At 36.3% G+C, this 15577-nt stretch overlaps 1 protein-coding gene across 9 annotated transcripts in view; it reads left to right on the top strand.

The window, feature by feature from the left end:
- The window catches only part of WASHC4 (WASH complex subunit 4), a 63520-nt gene extending 47990 nt beyond the window's left edge, over positions 1-15530 (top strand). Inside the window, exons 27-34 of one of the 9 annotated variants that reach the window (XR_010411372.1) lie at positions 84-150; positions 606-692; positions 3714-3861; positions 6125-6221; positions 6730-6926; positions 7450-7546; positions 9389-9572; positions 9741-9948. Coding sequence is in view for 7 of the 9 variants with exons in the window: in XM_064590689.1 (XP_064446759.1) it covers positions 84-150; positions 606-692; positions 3714-3861; positions 6125-6221; positions 6706-6926; positions 7450-7546; positions 9741-9808 (785 nt within the window). In the remaining 2 variants the exon portion in view is untranslated. Of the gene's footprint in view, positions 1-83; positions 151-605; positions 693-3713; positions 3862-6124; positions 6222-6705; positions 6927-7449; positions 7547-9388; positions 9573-9740; positions 9949-9985; positions 13033-13601; positions 13667-14325 lie in introns of those variants that run through there. The other 8 variants (XR_010411371.1, XM_064590689.1, XM_064590688.1 and 5 more) reach the window with 8 other exon arrangements.
- The last annotated feature ends 47 nt before the right edge of the window (positions 15531-15577 follow it).

Genomic DNA, 15577 nt, shown 5'->3' with positions numbered 1-15577 from the left:
CTATATATGACTGTATTCCTGACTGTTAGCGTTTAGAGTTATTTCTATAAATATCTGATGTGTGTGTGTGTGTCATTTTTAAGGTAACGCGATGGGCTATATACGGATGATAAGATCTGGTGGCCTCCACTGTAGCAGCAACGCCATCAGGTATGGATGGGTGCAAACGTCGTTTTTGCCTTGCTTATGCCATTTAAGAATTTTATGTCATTTAAATTTATCTTTATTGTAGTTGATATTGTAGACAAGTGTTTTCTTATTGCTATATTTTGAGATAAAATATGGAAGAAAACCATTAATTCTACTGGTTAAATTTTTTTTCTTGAATTTTAACACTGTAGCAGATCTCTGAAAATCTTTCTCTTAAAGTTACAGTTAACCTATCAGTACAGTTTGAATGGTTCTAAAGATTACATGACTTTAAGGATTAGAATTTGATTATTCATATCTAAAAGACAATTTTAGAATTTAATTGGTTATATTAATAATAGAACTGAAATGCCAAGTTCTTTCCAAATATATAGTTGAAAAATTTAGCCTTACAATACCACTTTCATATCTATGTCAGTTGTACATATTTAATAAAATTATTTCCCAATTCTTAGATTTGTGCCTGATCTTGAAGATATTGTAAATTTTGAAGAACTAGTAAAAGAAGAAGGTCTTGCAGAAGAAACATTAAAAGCAGCAAGGTAATCTAATTTTGAAATAATCTAAATTTGGAGACTTAAAAAGTATATGTTTATAATAAAATCATCTTAAAGGGAAGATTAGAGGGGCACCTGGGTGGCTCAGTTGTTAGGCGTCTGCCTTCGGCTCAGGTCATGATTCTGGGGTCCTGGGATTGAGCCCCGCATCGGGCTCCCTGCTCCGCGGGAAGCCTGCTTCTCCCTCTCCCACTCCCCCTGCTTGTGTTCCCTCTCTCTCTGTGTCTCTCTCTGTCAAAATAAATAAATAAAATCTTTAAAAAAATAAAGATTCTCTCTCTCCCTCTGCCCCTCCGCCACTTGTGCTCTTGCATGCTCTCTTGTTCTCTCTTTCTCAAATTAATAAACTAATAATGGTAGAAATTGATTATAACACATTGAGTAAAGAACTTAGGAGCCCCAGTGATGGTAAGAAAGGAGCAGAGGGAAAGTTCTTCTTTACAGAAGAATGCCAGCGAATCGATACAGAATGGATGAGAAAATCTAGGGAGAAATCACTGTTTTGCAACCACCACTCTCATGCTTGAAACCAGACAAAAATCATCAGTAAAACCGTTTTGAAGAACAGAGTATTCGTTCACTAGCAGAAGATTATCCCACAAATTGCTTAATAACCCCAAAAGGGAGCTATCTTTAGAGAGATTGATGTATTCCGCCAAACGATCAAGCATAGCATCACCAGTTAACAGGACACACTGACATTATGGGGCCTCCTGATGCAGTGTAATGGCAAATACCCATGTTGTGTTCTTGCCAGAAAGATTTACTCTGAATTTCTTATGTGGAAACCATCTGAGACATTCAGAGTGTGGGGCATTCTATAAAACACCTGGCCTAGACTCTTAAAAAATGTCACATGTCATAAAGGACAAAAAAGGCAAGGAACTCTTCTAGATTAGGAAACTGAAGAGATCTGATGACCAAATGCAGTAGGTAATCCTTAATTTATCTTCGATGAGGAAAAAAAAACATTTGGGGGATAATTGAGGACATCAGAGTTTATGTACATTAGATAATACTGTATTTTATTTTGGGGTGTAATGATATATTGTGGCTTTGTAAGAAAATGTCTTGGTTCTTAACAGATTCATATTAAAGCATTTGTGGGCTAAGTGACATGGAATCTGCCAACTTGAAATGTTTTGGGAAAAAGAAAACAAATGTGGCAGATGTTAAATGGTGAATCAAGGTGAGGGGTAAATAGGTGTCCAGTACACTATATTTTAACTTTTCAGTAGGCTTAAAATTTTTTTTAAATGAAAAGAAATGGAAAATGTGTGTGCATATTTATGAGAATAAGGCCCCAACACAAGATTTGCTTTGCAATAGTCTATTAGGTAGCTTAGTTTTTTGCCAAATTAAAGAAGCCATGTACAGTTAATAATATATTTAAAGTCCTGTGCCCTGAAATGATTAGTTTGTGGCTTGTATGTCAAAGAAGAAAATCAGACTGTTATTCTTATTAAATGATGTCATTCATTTAAAAATTGATGACATTTAAAAAATATTTTTGAAGCAGTTCCAGGAGGTCAGAGAGGTGGGATAATTGTCTTTTAAGATCCCTAGGGTAAAGCTGTCTGCTAATAGCAAGGTCCAGATCCATGCAAAGGAGTGGATGACTGACATCAAGTGAAGGAAAGTTCATGGCAGGTGAAGTCAAGAAGTTGTGGAATTATGATAATGAATTGATTATCTAAATGAGCAATGAAGTCTTCCAGAATGATAGCGAAAATACATATTATAGTCTGAGATAAATAAAAGTAGGGCAGTGGTTTAAAAGGAAAACTGCTTTCAGGAAGGAGTAGTTAGGTAGTGGATATAGTGGGATCACGTGAGTCTCAAAGGAGAGATTCCTACCTTTTAGTGGTGGGGGAATAATTTGAAAGTGGTGGTAGGTATAAATGATGGATGAAGGAGAAAAAGCAGCTTATGTTTCTGAACATTAAGTGGGAAGCTAAGTTCTTGAAAAGGAGCCAGATTTCAGTTGAGGTAGGGAGGTACAGAAGAAGCATTAGTGAAGACAGTTAAAATGAAGAGGAATTTATTTAAATGTAATGGAGGGGCGCCTGGGTGGCTTAGTCGTTAAACATCTGCCTTCGGCTCAGGTCATGATCCCAGGGTCCTGGGATCGAGCTCCACATGGGGCTCCCTGCTCGGCGGGAAGCCTGCTTCTCCCTCTCCCACTCCTCCTGCTTGTGTTCCCTCTCTTGCTGTCTCTCTCTCTGTGTCAAATAAATAAAATCTTAAAAAAAAAAAAAACCACAATGTAATGGAATTCTACAGGACTTATTGTGGGCAGAAGAAATACAAAACTTAAGTTCTAAGATGCTCTACATATTTTATATTAGGGACTAAGTTAATTAAGCAATAGTGATCAGCTTTTTTTTTCATATGGAAATGAGTTCATTCTGAACTCCAAGGAAATTGACTTAGAAATGTCTTACAATGTTTTATACTTTTGAGTACTCTCATCTAAGGTGATAAGAGATGGATTTAAAAAGTCATATCTTCTTGGGGTGCCTGGGTGGCTCAGTCGGTTAAATGTGTGATTTTTTTTTTTTTTTTTTTTAAGATTTATTTATTTTGCAGAGTGGCGGGGAGAGCAGAGGGAGAGGAAGAGAATCTCAAGCAGACTCCCTGCTGACCATGGAGCCTGAGGTGGAGCTCGATCTCATAACCCTGAGATCATGACCTGAGCTGAAATCAAGAATTGGGAGGCTTGGGGTGTCTGGGTGGCTCAGTTGGTCTGACTCTTGATTTCGGCTCAGGTCATGATCTCAGGGTTATGAGATTGAGCCCCATATGTCAAGCTCCATGCTGGGCGTGGAGCCTGCTTAAGATTCTCTCTATCCCTCTGCCCCACTTCCCATCTCCCCACCCTCGCCCACGCGTGGCGTGCGTGCACACACTCTGTGTCTCTCTCAAATAGATAGATAAATTAGATAGATGAGATAGCCATACCTTCTTCTGAGAAAGGAACCAGGTAAATAATGTTTTGTATTTTAGGCATTTGGATTCAGTCCTCAGTGATCACACACGAAATTCTGCTGAAGGCACGGAGTATTTCAAAATGCTTGTAGATGTTTTTGCTCCAGAATTTCGAAGGCCAAAGAATATACATCTTCGAAATTTCTATATTATTGTTCCCCCTCTGGTGAGTATTTTTAGTACCCAAAGTGAATTTTTTTTAAAAAGTTAGTAAATAGATCCAGTTTCTTTGTAGCAGGAAATGCACATAGTAGACTATATTACTTTCTGGTTGTAGAAAAGCTAAATGTGATTTCAGGGAAGGTGGCCTGGGAATTTTACTTAACTAGCTATGCAGAATGAAACTTACTTTACAGTTGAGATGGATTTTTATTTGTTAGTAACTGCTAGAAAAATCTAGTGTTATTTAAATTGAGTGTACTCCATTATATATACACCATATAATCTTTGGGCTGATTATACCATATAATCATTTTAAGTGATTAATGTAGACTAACTTCTGTTACAATATGAAGTTATTTCTCACACGTGTCTTAAAAGTATTACTGTTTAAGGACAACTTCTCTCTATACAGTAGTAAATACTAACATCTAGATTCAATTTTAAGTGCTTCCTCATAGTATATATCGTGTGTCCTGCTCAGTTCTGTATAGTTGTCATCCAAATAGAGCTCAGGATACTCCAAATCACATCATACAGACAGTTGGAGTGGGGAAAACGGAGTTAAGAGAGAGAGCGGCATACTAGCAGTAAGAGTTACGTTGCCCTAAAGATTTCTATAATAATACTGTTTTTTAAAAAAAAATTGTAAATGGGTAGCTCTAACATCTAAATATCACTAGACAAATGTGGCTTTTGATTACATCTAACTTTGATAAAGAGTAATAAATTTTCATATTGCTGCCTGATTTGTTAACGTATCTTCTTACATATTATTACCATGGTTATCCTTTGGAAGTAGAGGATGGTGTGTGGACAGCTTTTTTCTTTGTAAATGTTCTTTTCTGCTGTTTTTAATATGTTTATTGTTAATGCTCCATCATAATTGTTAATGCTTTATCATAATTATATGTTGTAACTGTGATGTAGCAAGCATCATCTTTTCATCCTAAAATAGTGTCAGACTGGAAGCAAATCTTAGTTATACTTGGATAACAGTGTAGTTAACTTAGGGTGACCTCATCATATTTTTTTAATTTGAAGGACAGTATACTGAAGCCACAGTAAATAACAAATTGTGAGTTTACAGGAGAGTAGAGTTTTGCAGGGCAGCTGTCCGAATTCAGTTAGTGATGGGTGGATGGGTAGCACTACCGGGAAGTATAGGACACTCTTCTTGTGCTTGAGTTTATCATCTAATTCCAGAAAAAAGACAAACATAAATGAGCTATCTAAAAAAAAGATTTAAATAATAGTTGGTAGAGATTTCACAAATCTGTGATTAATTGCCCAGTGAGTTTTACAGGCAAAAAAAGTGAAACTTGGTGTTTTTGTTTCCAGCATCAGCTATTATAGTACCTTCCACGGTGTATCACAATTATTCCTAAACATGTCTCTCTTTACCCCTCTAGAGCTGTGCTATCCATATATAGCCATAAGTGGCTACTTAAATTTAAATTAATTCAAATTTTATAAAATAACAAATCTAGTTCCTCTGTTTTGCTAGCCACATTTCAAGTGCTCAGTGGCCATATATGGCCAGGGGCTTACTGTACTGGACAGTAGGATACACAGCATTTCTGTCTTTGCTGAGAGTGCTGCTCTAGAGTGTGTACTCTTTGATGGTATTCCTTTTTTTTTTTTTATCATAATTAATGCCTGGTATATAGTAATCTTTAGTAAATCTTTGTTGAATAAATGATAAGGTATTTTGTAGGAGCTGAATTTTTAGGGAAGCAGTTTTTGGAGGAATTCATTTATCCAAATAACTACTAATTCATTTTAACCAAGAATATGATAAGAAATAGTGTTTTAGGATGAAGTGGGTGGGCAGAAGCAAGGATTACCACCCATAAGAGCACTTAACGCTTTGAAGTAAACAAAGCATACCTACTTTTCTGACTCCAGCTTTCACTTAGAGTATGGCTTTGGGCAAGTTACTTAGCCTCTCAAGCCTCAGTGTCCTCATCTGTAAAATGTACATAATATTTTATGAGGAACCATATACAAGGCACTGTGCTTGGGGTAAGTGGTGATCGGTGATCGAGAGTGCTCATTGTTAAAGGATTCGGAAAGAAAAGCCATTAAAAGATACTGGTACAGATTGTGATCTCACCAGGAGGCTATTTATATGAGGAAGATGTCTCAAATCAAAAGGACAGGAACCTAGAAGAGATCCTGTTTATAATTTTTGAAATGTCTGTTTTTAGGAACTAAATTCTGAAGATATTTTAGCACAGTTGTTTCTCTAATATGTTATGTCTTTTTAGACCCTCAACTTTGTAGAGCATTCCATTAGCTGCAAGGAGAAATTGAATAAAAAAAATAAAATTGGAGCTGCTTTTACTGATGATGGCTTTGCCATGGGTAAGCTTAATGGAATTGTTTTTCCATTAGTTTTATGTTTGCCTATTATAATGGATTTTTAGAAACATTTGCTTAATAGGTCTGTGTGCTCTTTGTAGATTCGTTTTTTCCTGAGCAGTGTTACTCTTTATTTTTTAACTAGGTCATCTGATTAGTAGTACTTGTTTTCCATCATTTTATAACTATCATTCATGCCCCCTTGGTATTGCTAATCACTTATTCTCATTGGACCTCATATTTAGACTTTGTTGTGGTGGTGGTTTTAGAGTTTTAGCATCTTGTGTAGAGTTTCCCTGCAGCTTCCTCAGTTGCTGGCTGTTTAGCAGTGGAGGTTTTTCCGCAACCTTCCATCCATGTTCTCGCTAAGTGATTTTCATAGCCTTGTTGTTTCTTTTTTTCTTGACTGGTTTATTTTTAGTTCTTTATACTTTTGTATCTTTTTTTAAAGGAGTAGAATACAACTTCTGTACTCTTTGTCATTTAGCTTTGGTTTTGCTAATGACCGCAGGTGTGGCTTACATTTTGAAGCTTTTGGATCAGTACCAGGAATTTGACTCACTTCACTGGTTCCAGTCTGTTAGAGAGAAGTACCTGAAGGAGATAAGAGCAGTTGCTAAGCAACAGAATGTACAGTCAGCTAGTCAAGATGAAAAACTGCTACAAACCATGAATCTCACTCAGAAGCGCTTGGATGTCTGTCTACAGGTAGAGGAGAATAATAGTCAAATCTGCTTGATATCTGAAAAAACAAATCCTATGGAAACCCCCTTTTAAACAAGTGAAACAAATAGTGGTAATAAGTGTATTTTAGAAGAATGGCATTTGGAAGCCATTTGATTCCATATTAAAAATGGATGGGATTACTTCTTTTTTTTTTTTTTTTTTAAGATTTTATTTATTAGAGCACGAGCAGGGTGTAGGGCAGGGGGAGAGGGAGGAAACAGACTCCCTGGCTGAGCAAGGAGCCCGTCCCAACCTGACCCAACCCAGGGCTCCATCCCAGACCTGGAGACCATGACCTGAGCTGAAGACAGCTGCTTAGCAGTGGAGGTTTTTCTGAAACCTTCCATCCATGTTCGCTCTAAGAGAGAACCAGGGGCCCCTAGTTCAGTTTCTGTATTTATGATTTACAGGAGAGCTTTTTAGAAGTTATAGATCTATAATAATTTTAATATTTTGCTATAATAAATATTTTCAGCTTTTATTTTACATTTTTTTATTTACTTAGGAATTTGAATTGCTCTATTTCTCACTGAGCAGTGCAAGAATTTTCTTCAGAGCAGACAAGACTGCGGCTGAAGAAAACCAAGAAAAGAAAGAGAAAGGTCAGTGAGTGGCTTAAATTTGGAAAGACCAATAAATCTTTAGTAGTAGCCGCTAATGCCCCATTTTATCCGGTCAGAATTCTAGCTTCCTTTTCCTTTTGGAAAATAATTTAGACCTAGAAATGCCTTAAAAAAAAAAAAAGTACAGCCTACATGGATCATTTGTGAAACCGAACAGAAATGTATATAGCTTTTACATTTCCGTCTGGGGTAACTTTTTATTCAGTTTCATCTTTTCTTAAATAAAATTTAACACGTTTTTTCTTTCACCCTTCAACTTGTGTCTGAGAAGAAGGAACAGATTAGGAGGAACCCTAAATGTTTTCTGAAGGCAGAGCTGCTGATAACTAGACACAGACTGAATGAGATAGGACGGGGGACTGAGGAGGTAGTAAAACAGTAGGGGCTCTGTGTAGTGTCGTGGGTAAAGGCCTCCTGCTCTCCAGCATAGCCAGAGTCAGAGCGCAGTGTAGCCCTGATAACTGATTGTCATATCCGTGAACTTGAGTCATTACGGGAAGGATTCTGTCCATTGTATTCTTTGTAGGATGGTGTAAATTGCTTATTTCATACTTAAGGACTCCTATGATACGTTTCTGTCAGATTTAAAATTTAGGAACAGTTGTCTTCCCTGAAGAATGGATGTTTCCTCTTTTCTGTTACAGAAATTATGTAACTTAGTTTTCCTTTTTGCTCAGAAGCTCAAAACTAGATACAGCAACTGAGTTGAGTTTTTACGTTTGCCCTTTTTCCTGTTTTCTTACTTGTATTTCACAAATCAGGGCGTAAAACTTGTATTTCATAAAATAAGATGATTTTATTAAATTTTAAAATATATATATTTTTTACACTGAATAGAGGTGATTCTTTTGGGTAGACCACTTATATCAAGTATCTATTCCCAGATAATGTTGCATAAATTAAATACTATGTTAATAATTAGGATATGCAGGCATTTTTGGAATCTAGACTAAGTAATAATTATGTGCTTGAAAGTGATTTCAGGCTATTACCTGGAAGATGTTCAGTATTTATTACATGAAAATATGTATATATTCTGTTTGGGTCCTTTTCCAAGGCTAAAGTAGATTGGAAGAATTTGAGTGAGGTTGATCTAAATTATGAGGAAATTCAGTTATTGCTTAGGTTCTGCTCAGGCGTTTCCTGCCAGAAGCTTGTCTCCAGCGGAGCTTACTGGGAAGACTCTGTAGGTGGATTAGATATTTACTTTAAGGCCTAAAGCATTAAGGCAAAACAGATGAACCTTTCTGTCTCAGTGGAACTCCTTGCTTTGGACTGTTCTTAACGAACTCTGTGATTCTGGCTGATGCGTAGTGCCCACATGCCCAGGTTCTTCTGTTTTGGGGCTCTTAGTTCAGCGTTGCTCAGATGTGTAGTCGGAGTTGCAGGAGACATGAGATAGTTTTCCTCCATTAATGAAACATGTGCCTGTGACATTTTGCATGAAAAAACAGGAATTCATTTTATCACAATCACAGTAAAAAGCTGCTTTAAAAAATAAATCATAAACACAAATGGGAAGTTATGTATTCTGGACAGTTTTACATGTGCATTTGCAGCAGTGTTTCTCTCAGTGACAGCAGTGCACTCTAATAGTGGTTTGTTGGCCTGGCTGGGGGACCAGCCGAGAGGCAGCGTGCCTTCAAACGTGCCAGCGAGACTCCCCGCCCCCCCCCCCCCCCGCCCCCCAGATGCAGTTCTCATTTCTCACAATTCGACACCCCTAGTAAGTACCGGCCAGAACATTACATTTGCAATAGTTAGCTTAGATTTCTTTCTTTTTTTTTTTTTTTTTTAAGATTTTATTTATTTATTTGACAGACACAGCGAGAGGGAACACAAGCAGGGGCGGAGTGGGAGAAGGAGAGGCAGGCTTCCTGCTGAGCAGGGAGCCCGATGCGGGGCTTGATCCCAGGACTCTGGGATCATGACCTGAGCCGAAGGCAGACGCTTAACGACTGAGCCACCCAGGCGCCCCGTCAGCTTAGATTTCTAAAAAATTAAGGTAAATACACTCGACATACTTTAGGGAACTACTGTTAGGGAACTATTTGGTAGAAGCCCATTTTCTTAATTTGCAGTTTAGTAATTCAGTCCTTCTCAATTTTTACTTAATTCATTTTTAAAAAATGAACATGTATCTGTCCATTGTTATTTTCACCCATGCTTCCAGAAGAGACAAAAACAAGCAATGGAGACCTGTCCGACAGCACTGTGTCTGCAGATCCTGTGGTCAAATGATACTGATGGTATGTGTTGCCCCTCTGAGATCATCAGGATTGTGTCAGGACTGTTGCTGGTGAAATGAGGTTAATGAGCTAATGATGAAGTGGGTCGTGGGCCACATCTCTGGTAATCGGTGGATGTTGCAACTCTGTAAAGCAGTGCTCTAAAGTTAAGTCTGTTCTTCTTCCAAAGGCTCTATCTACTTTTCAAAGGTTGAGAATGAGGTTTTAAATTGGATTTTTGCCTGGACTTTAGGCTAGCAGATGTGCCTGTGGAGAGTCCTGTGAAGTGAAGCCGTGGAAGGGCCACTCCGGATTCCTAAACTGCTGCCTCAGAGCTCTTGTAACCTGCGTGAGGGTTTTTCATTTGTATTTGCATAGGTCTTGGATCCATTTTTGTCTCAGTCATTGGAAATTCAGTGCATATGCTATGTACAGCCAGCAAATACATGTTTAAACAAAATGAATGAAACCTGAAATTGATGAAGCATACATATCAATATTCTTATAACAGGAATATGTAAAGGTGGTTTTGATAGTAGAGGTGAGGCACAAGTATGTTACGTACCTTTAATGTACAGTGTAAAACTGATTCACTGTTACTTTCATGTGACTCACGAGAGCTGTTAATGTCTTTGGTAAGACATTTTATAACTAGTTTACATTGCTTTGAAAACATGTAACCTCCAACAACTGCTTTAAGACTTACTTAATACTCAAGATGAAAGAAAATTCAGAGAAAGCCATAAGAGTCCTGCTTGAAGCTTCACTTTTGGTTGAAGGCACTACGTATGATATCAGAGAAAATTATACGGATTTTTATTTTCACATCCAAACTCAGGTTTCTTCTACATGAGGTTGAATTGAAATCTTGGTGATAGTTTGGGCAGACTTTTTCTTTAAACCAAGTATAATCTAAGACATCAGATTAAGCACTGTGCAGGCTTTTTAAAAATTACCACTGTGACAATAAAGTTCTAATAACTTAAATCATTTACTGATTTAAAAAGTACAGTAAGATTTTGAGTAAATTTAGTTCCTGGCAGGCTACTAGCTTTATTTTTGTAAAGATTATGTCAGTTAATAATTAAATGGTTAATCATGACCTATATATAATCTTTTAATATGATACAGTGATACTTTTACAAAGAAAACAAAGTTTAAAACTGTACACGTAATACATCATTTGGGAAATACTTGATTTTTCCATTGCACTTGCCTATTAAGCATTTCTTTGGGTATATCCTGCAAGGAATTCTAACGTTGTTTGATTTCCAGCTTTTGGAACAGGTGTACAATGCCCTATCTGTATTCATTGGTTACTGGCAGGGTAACTTTCCCAGCCCAAGATAAACACTTCACTGTTCAGTCAGAAGAAACAGAATAGGTAGAAAATGGTTTTTGTTTATTATGTAAACATGACTTACAGAATTCTGTACAATGGATGGATTAAAGGCATTTAATATTTGTAATTCATACTAACTGTAGAAATGGCCCTAAAGCATGCTGCATAACTAGTAATTTATATTTTCATTATTATAAATGTTATATTAATGATTTTGCTTTGATTGCATCAAATTCGTCACCATTTCATAGCAACAATATTGTTCTGTTTTTTTCCTCTGACTTCCCTAAAACAATCTCCTTTAATATGGATAGAAATTGTCATTGGAAGAGAATCCAGTGTCTCTGTTCATTATCCCCACATATCAGTTATTATCGATTTTGTGAATACTGTGTAGAGTTCATATGCTGACTCCATGGATATGTACATTGAGAAGAGAGTGATTATTATTTTGCCATTAGTTCAAAATAATGTCACTGCAGTCTGGATAAGTTACACATATTTGAAATAAAATCTCTGAAAAGATTAAGCATACTTAAATGCTATTAAAGTGCAGAGCAGTAGGGCTTGAGTGTTTCACACCATTTAATACACACATTTAGATGATGGTTTTCTTTGCTAACATATTGTTAAATATTGTTTTCAGACATACTGTAATTTAAAATTAGTGTGAGCATTTGTTGTAAATTTACAAAAAAATTCAATAATGTTCAAATTCTCAGGAATTAAGGACTAACCATAACTTTGTCAGTTCTAATTAAGTTTGTAAAGGATGGCAAGTTTATTACTTCACTTGAATGGGGCTCCCCCAATTCTAAGAAAATATATGTATAATAAAACATTAATAAATACAGTTTTAATAATTTACTTCCCCTGGATGTTTATGTTCAAAATTGAATGTCTTAAACCAGTACTTCTTAACATTAACCTTTTTGGAGTTCCCTCTAATAAAATATAGGGAATCTATCTTTAAAAAAAATCCTTGCATGCACATAGGCAGAAATTTCAAGTATAAAATTGGTATTGGTTCCTCTCTATATATCCCAGGTGAAGAACTCGTACTTTCCTTTGTACATTCTTGATCTTTCCATTGCTTGCTATTTTCAAATAAAAAGAACCCACATGAATTTTTATTTTGAATCCTATTCCTGGGAAGGGATCCTTGGTTTACAGTGTTTAATGTTAGAAAAACTATTGCCATTTACAAACATGAGTTGAACTGAAATGGTAATAATAAATGAGAGCCTTTTAAATACAGTTGACCCCTGAACAGTATGGGTTTAAACTGTGTGGGTCCACATACATGCAGTTTTCAAAAATAAATACAGTATAGTATGATAAATGTATATTTCTCTTCCTTACGATTTTAATAGCATTTTTCTCTAGCTTTATTGTGAGAACATAGTATGTAATACAAATAACATATATAATGTGTTCATTGTAAGGCTTCCAGTCAACAGTAGGCTCTTAGTTAAGTTTTTGGGGAGTCAAAAGTTACATACAGGTACTTGATTGCATGAGGGCTTGGTGCCCCTCACCTCCGTGGTGTTCAAGGATCAGCTGTACTACCCTGGAGAAATTGTTTTTGGTAAAGTCTGGTTGCTGCTCCTTTGCTCTTCTGAGGTAGTAAATTTGTAAGATTGGGGGAAAGGTGGGATAATACCATCACATACATTATCCTGTTACTTTTTGATGGCTAAATGTAAAAAGATTTTAACTAATTTTAACTAATTTTATTTTTTTTCCAGCTAAAGTTTGAAGTTTCATACTGATGGTATTCCTTTTAAGAAAGTTTTAACCCTACAATTTCAAGTTTTTAGATGTTAGGAAGACTTTAACAGGTTATTAGAGATTTCAGATTAAAAAAAAAAAAAAGGATCCAGAAGAAGTGCACATCTGTAGAGATTAAATGAACATCAGGCAGTGAACTCAGAGAAGGTGATGGCAAAGTTAGTGCTTAATTTATACAAAAAAGTTCTTATGTATAGTGTATACAAAGTCAATTTGGGCAAATATGTGGATACTCTGTTTGCCTCTCTTTACTATAAAACGCGGCTTACCTGACAGTCCAGTTGTTCCCATTAGTGGAGTCACACTCAGCAAAGGAGTTGAAATTTATCTTCTGATCAGTGTAGATCTGATGTCATAATTCTGGGATCATCTTTAAAGGCTATACATTATCTAGTGTATGTAAGGTCTTTGTGTAGTGAAACATTCTTTAGTAATGCCTCATTATCATTAAAGTGAGGGGGAAAGTTAACATTTTTGTATCTAGAAACCTATCTATATTGACTTTATAGTATTTTATCATTTCAGAATTGGCACAAAAGGTTAACAAGGCATTGGAGATGCTAACTTTAAATTGATATAATTACTGAATATCAGAATAATCTTCAAAAGTTTACGTACTAATAAGTACTGATGAGAAAAGTGTTTGCTAATTGCGGTCTCTGGTTTGTCACAGAGCAGCAAGAAGCATAGGCTTTGGAGCCAGACTGATGCGAATCCTGATTTGGCGCCTAACAGCAGGTTCTTAGCCTCTCTCTGCTTCATTTTCTCGGGCATAAGATGACCTAATAGTATAGAACTCACAGATTGAGGATTGAGTTAATTTGTGTAAAGCACTTTATAGGTTAGGAAACAGCAACTACTATAAACACTAGCTAGCTATTATGATTGTTCATAGGCAGAAATGCACTTGGCATACAGCTGTTAGCTTTAGTATTTTTACTTTTACTCTTTTAGGTGGAAAAGCTTGAGGATAAACAGTATGTGACTCTGAGTGGCTCTCATAAAAACTATTCCTTTTTAAATGGCCAGCTAAGTGTAGCCAATGGAAGGGAAGTCTTGCACTTCTTAAAAAAGGGTAGTCTGACAGGTGGCTAACCAACCAGACGCAATGCTGGGAAATGAAGATTGGTGCGAATAGCTGGCTAAGAAAAAGGGTCCCATTTTCCCACCTTTCATTTACATGACACTTGTTAATTTTTCATAGTGTGTTCATTTGGTAAATTTGAAGAAAGGGCAAGTTATCTACTGTTTCTAAATTTTAAAATTATTTAAAAATACATAACATATGCAAAAGAGTATATAATATATGGAGAATAAAAATGGAACACTTCAGTAGCCACCATGTAGGTTCAAAACCTGTTGCTCCCACCTCAGATGCTCCCATTGTTCCTCCTCAGATCTCGGCTCCCTTTTCCATCCAGAGGAAACCACAATGCAGAATTTTGGTGGTAACTATTCCTTGCTTTTCTCTAGTGTCATAACCTATCTGTATTTTTTCTAAATAACGTGGTGGTTGGTTTGTTTTTTACAGTTAATATAAATGGATTCTTACTATGTAGCTTATAAGACTTGCAGTATTGTTGCTGAAATCCATCCATGTTGATGCATTATAGCTATAGTTCATTTAGTTTTACTTCTCTAGTATTCAGTTAATGACATGTGGGTCATTTCCAAATTTGGGATACTGTGAACAGGGCTACTGTAACCGTTACTGTACATGTCTCTGGGTATATGTGTTAAGAGTTTTTCCACGGTTGTACCCACAAGTGAATCTGCTACGTAGCAGGGCCAAGTACAAGAGCAATGGATACAATGCCAGGCTTCTCCCACCCCAGCAGTGGAGGAGGCTTCCCATCACTCCATCCCCACCAACAGCCACATTTCTACCGGTCTGGTGAATATGTAATATTGCAGTGGTTTTACTTTGCATTTCCTTGATTATTACAGGAAATTGAACATATTTCCATTTCAAAACCCTTTTTATTTTTTATTCTATGAAATGCCTTTATGACTTTTTGTTTTGTTTTTAATGTATTTTATATATTCTGGGTACTGATTTTTTGTTGGTCATTTGTGCTTGCTTAATATGCTCTGTTAATTTTGTGTTTTCATTCTCTATGTGTTTTTTTCCCCCCTCTGTGGTTTTTTGATGTTCGTTTTAATGTACTGGATTTCAGTCTTTTTTTTTTCTTATGATTTGCATGCTTTGCCACAAATTTTTTTAAAGTTTTATTAGTTTCTAACAATATTGTTCATGACTAGATTCTTCTCTCCCACCCTGAACAGTGCTAAGCAAGAAAAAAATTCAGGGGATTGTGGCTCTTGCCACCTATCAGAGAACTTACTGATTTAATGTGGTTACGATATACAACTTTTGTAAGGCATTCGTTAACACCGAACTAATAATTTCATGGTATATCTCCTGCTGGCTTAGATCAGTTCACTTTGTCTCTAATGGTACACATGCTATGGAAGTGGATTCCTGATGACCCTGTAACAATTCTGGATTACAGAAATTGTTCTGTTAATCCACCATTTTAAAAGCAATACCTTTTAACAACTTGGCACTGAGATCACATTATTCCATCGATGTTGAGTAGAAGTATTTGATGGTACATCCCTCTCTGCTGTGATTTCATTATGCCCTAT

Source organism: Mirounga angustirostris, unplaced genomic scaffold, assembly GCF_029215605.1.
Source record: "Mirounga angustirostris isolate CCGP_5_RB_7025 unplaced genomic scaffold, mMirAng1.0.hap1 SCAF_5, whole genome shotgun sequence".
In the NCBI taxonomy this organism is placed as follows: domain Eukaryota; kingdom Metazoa; phylum Chordata; class Mammalia; order Carnivora; family Phocidae; genus Mirounga; species Mirounga angustirostris.
The sequence above is the reverse complement of the archived record's forward strand: the minus strand, read 5'-3'. Positions and strand labels throughout refer to the sequence as shown.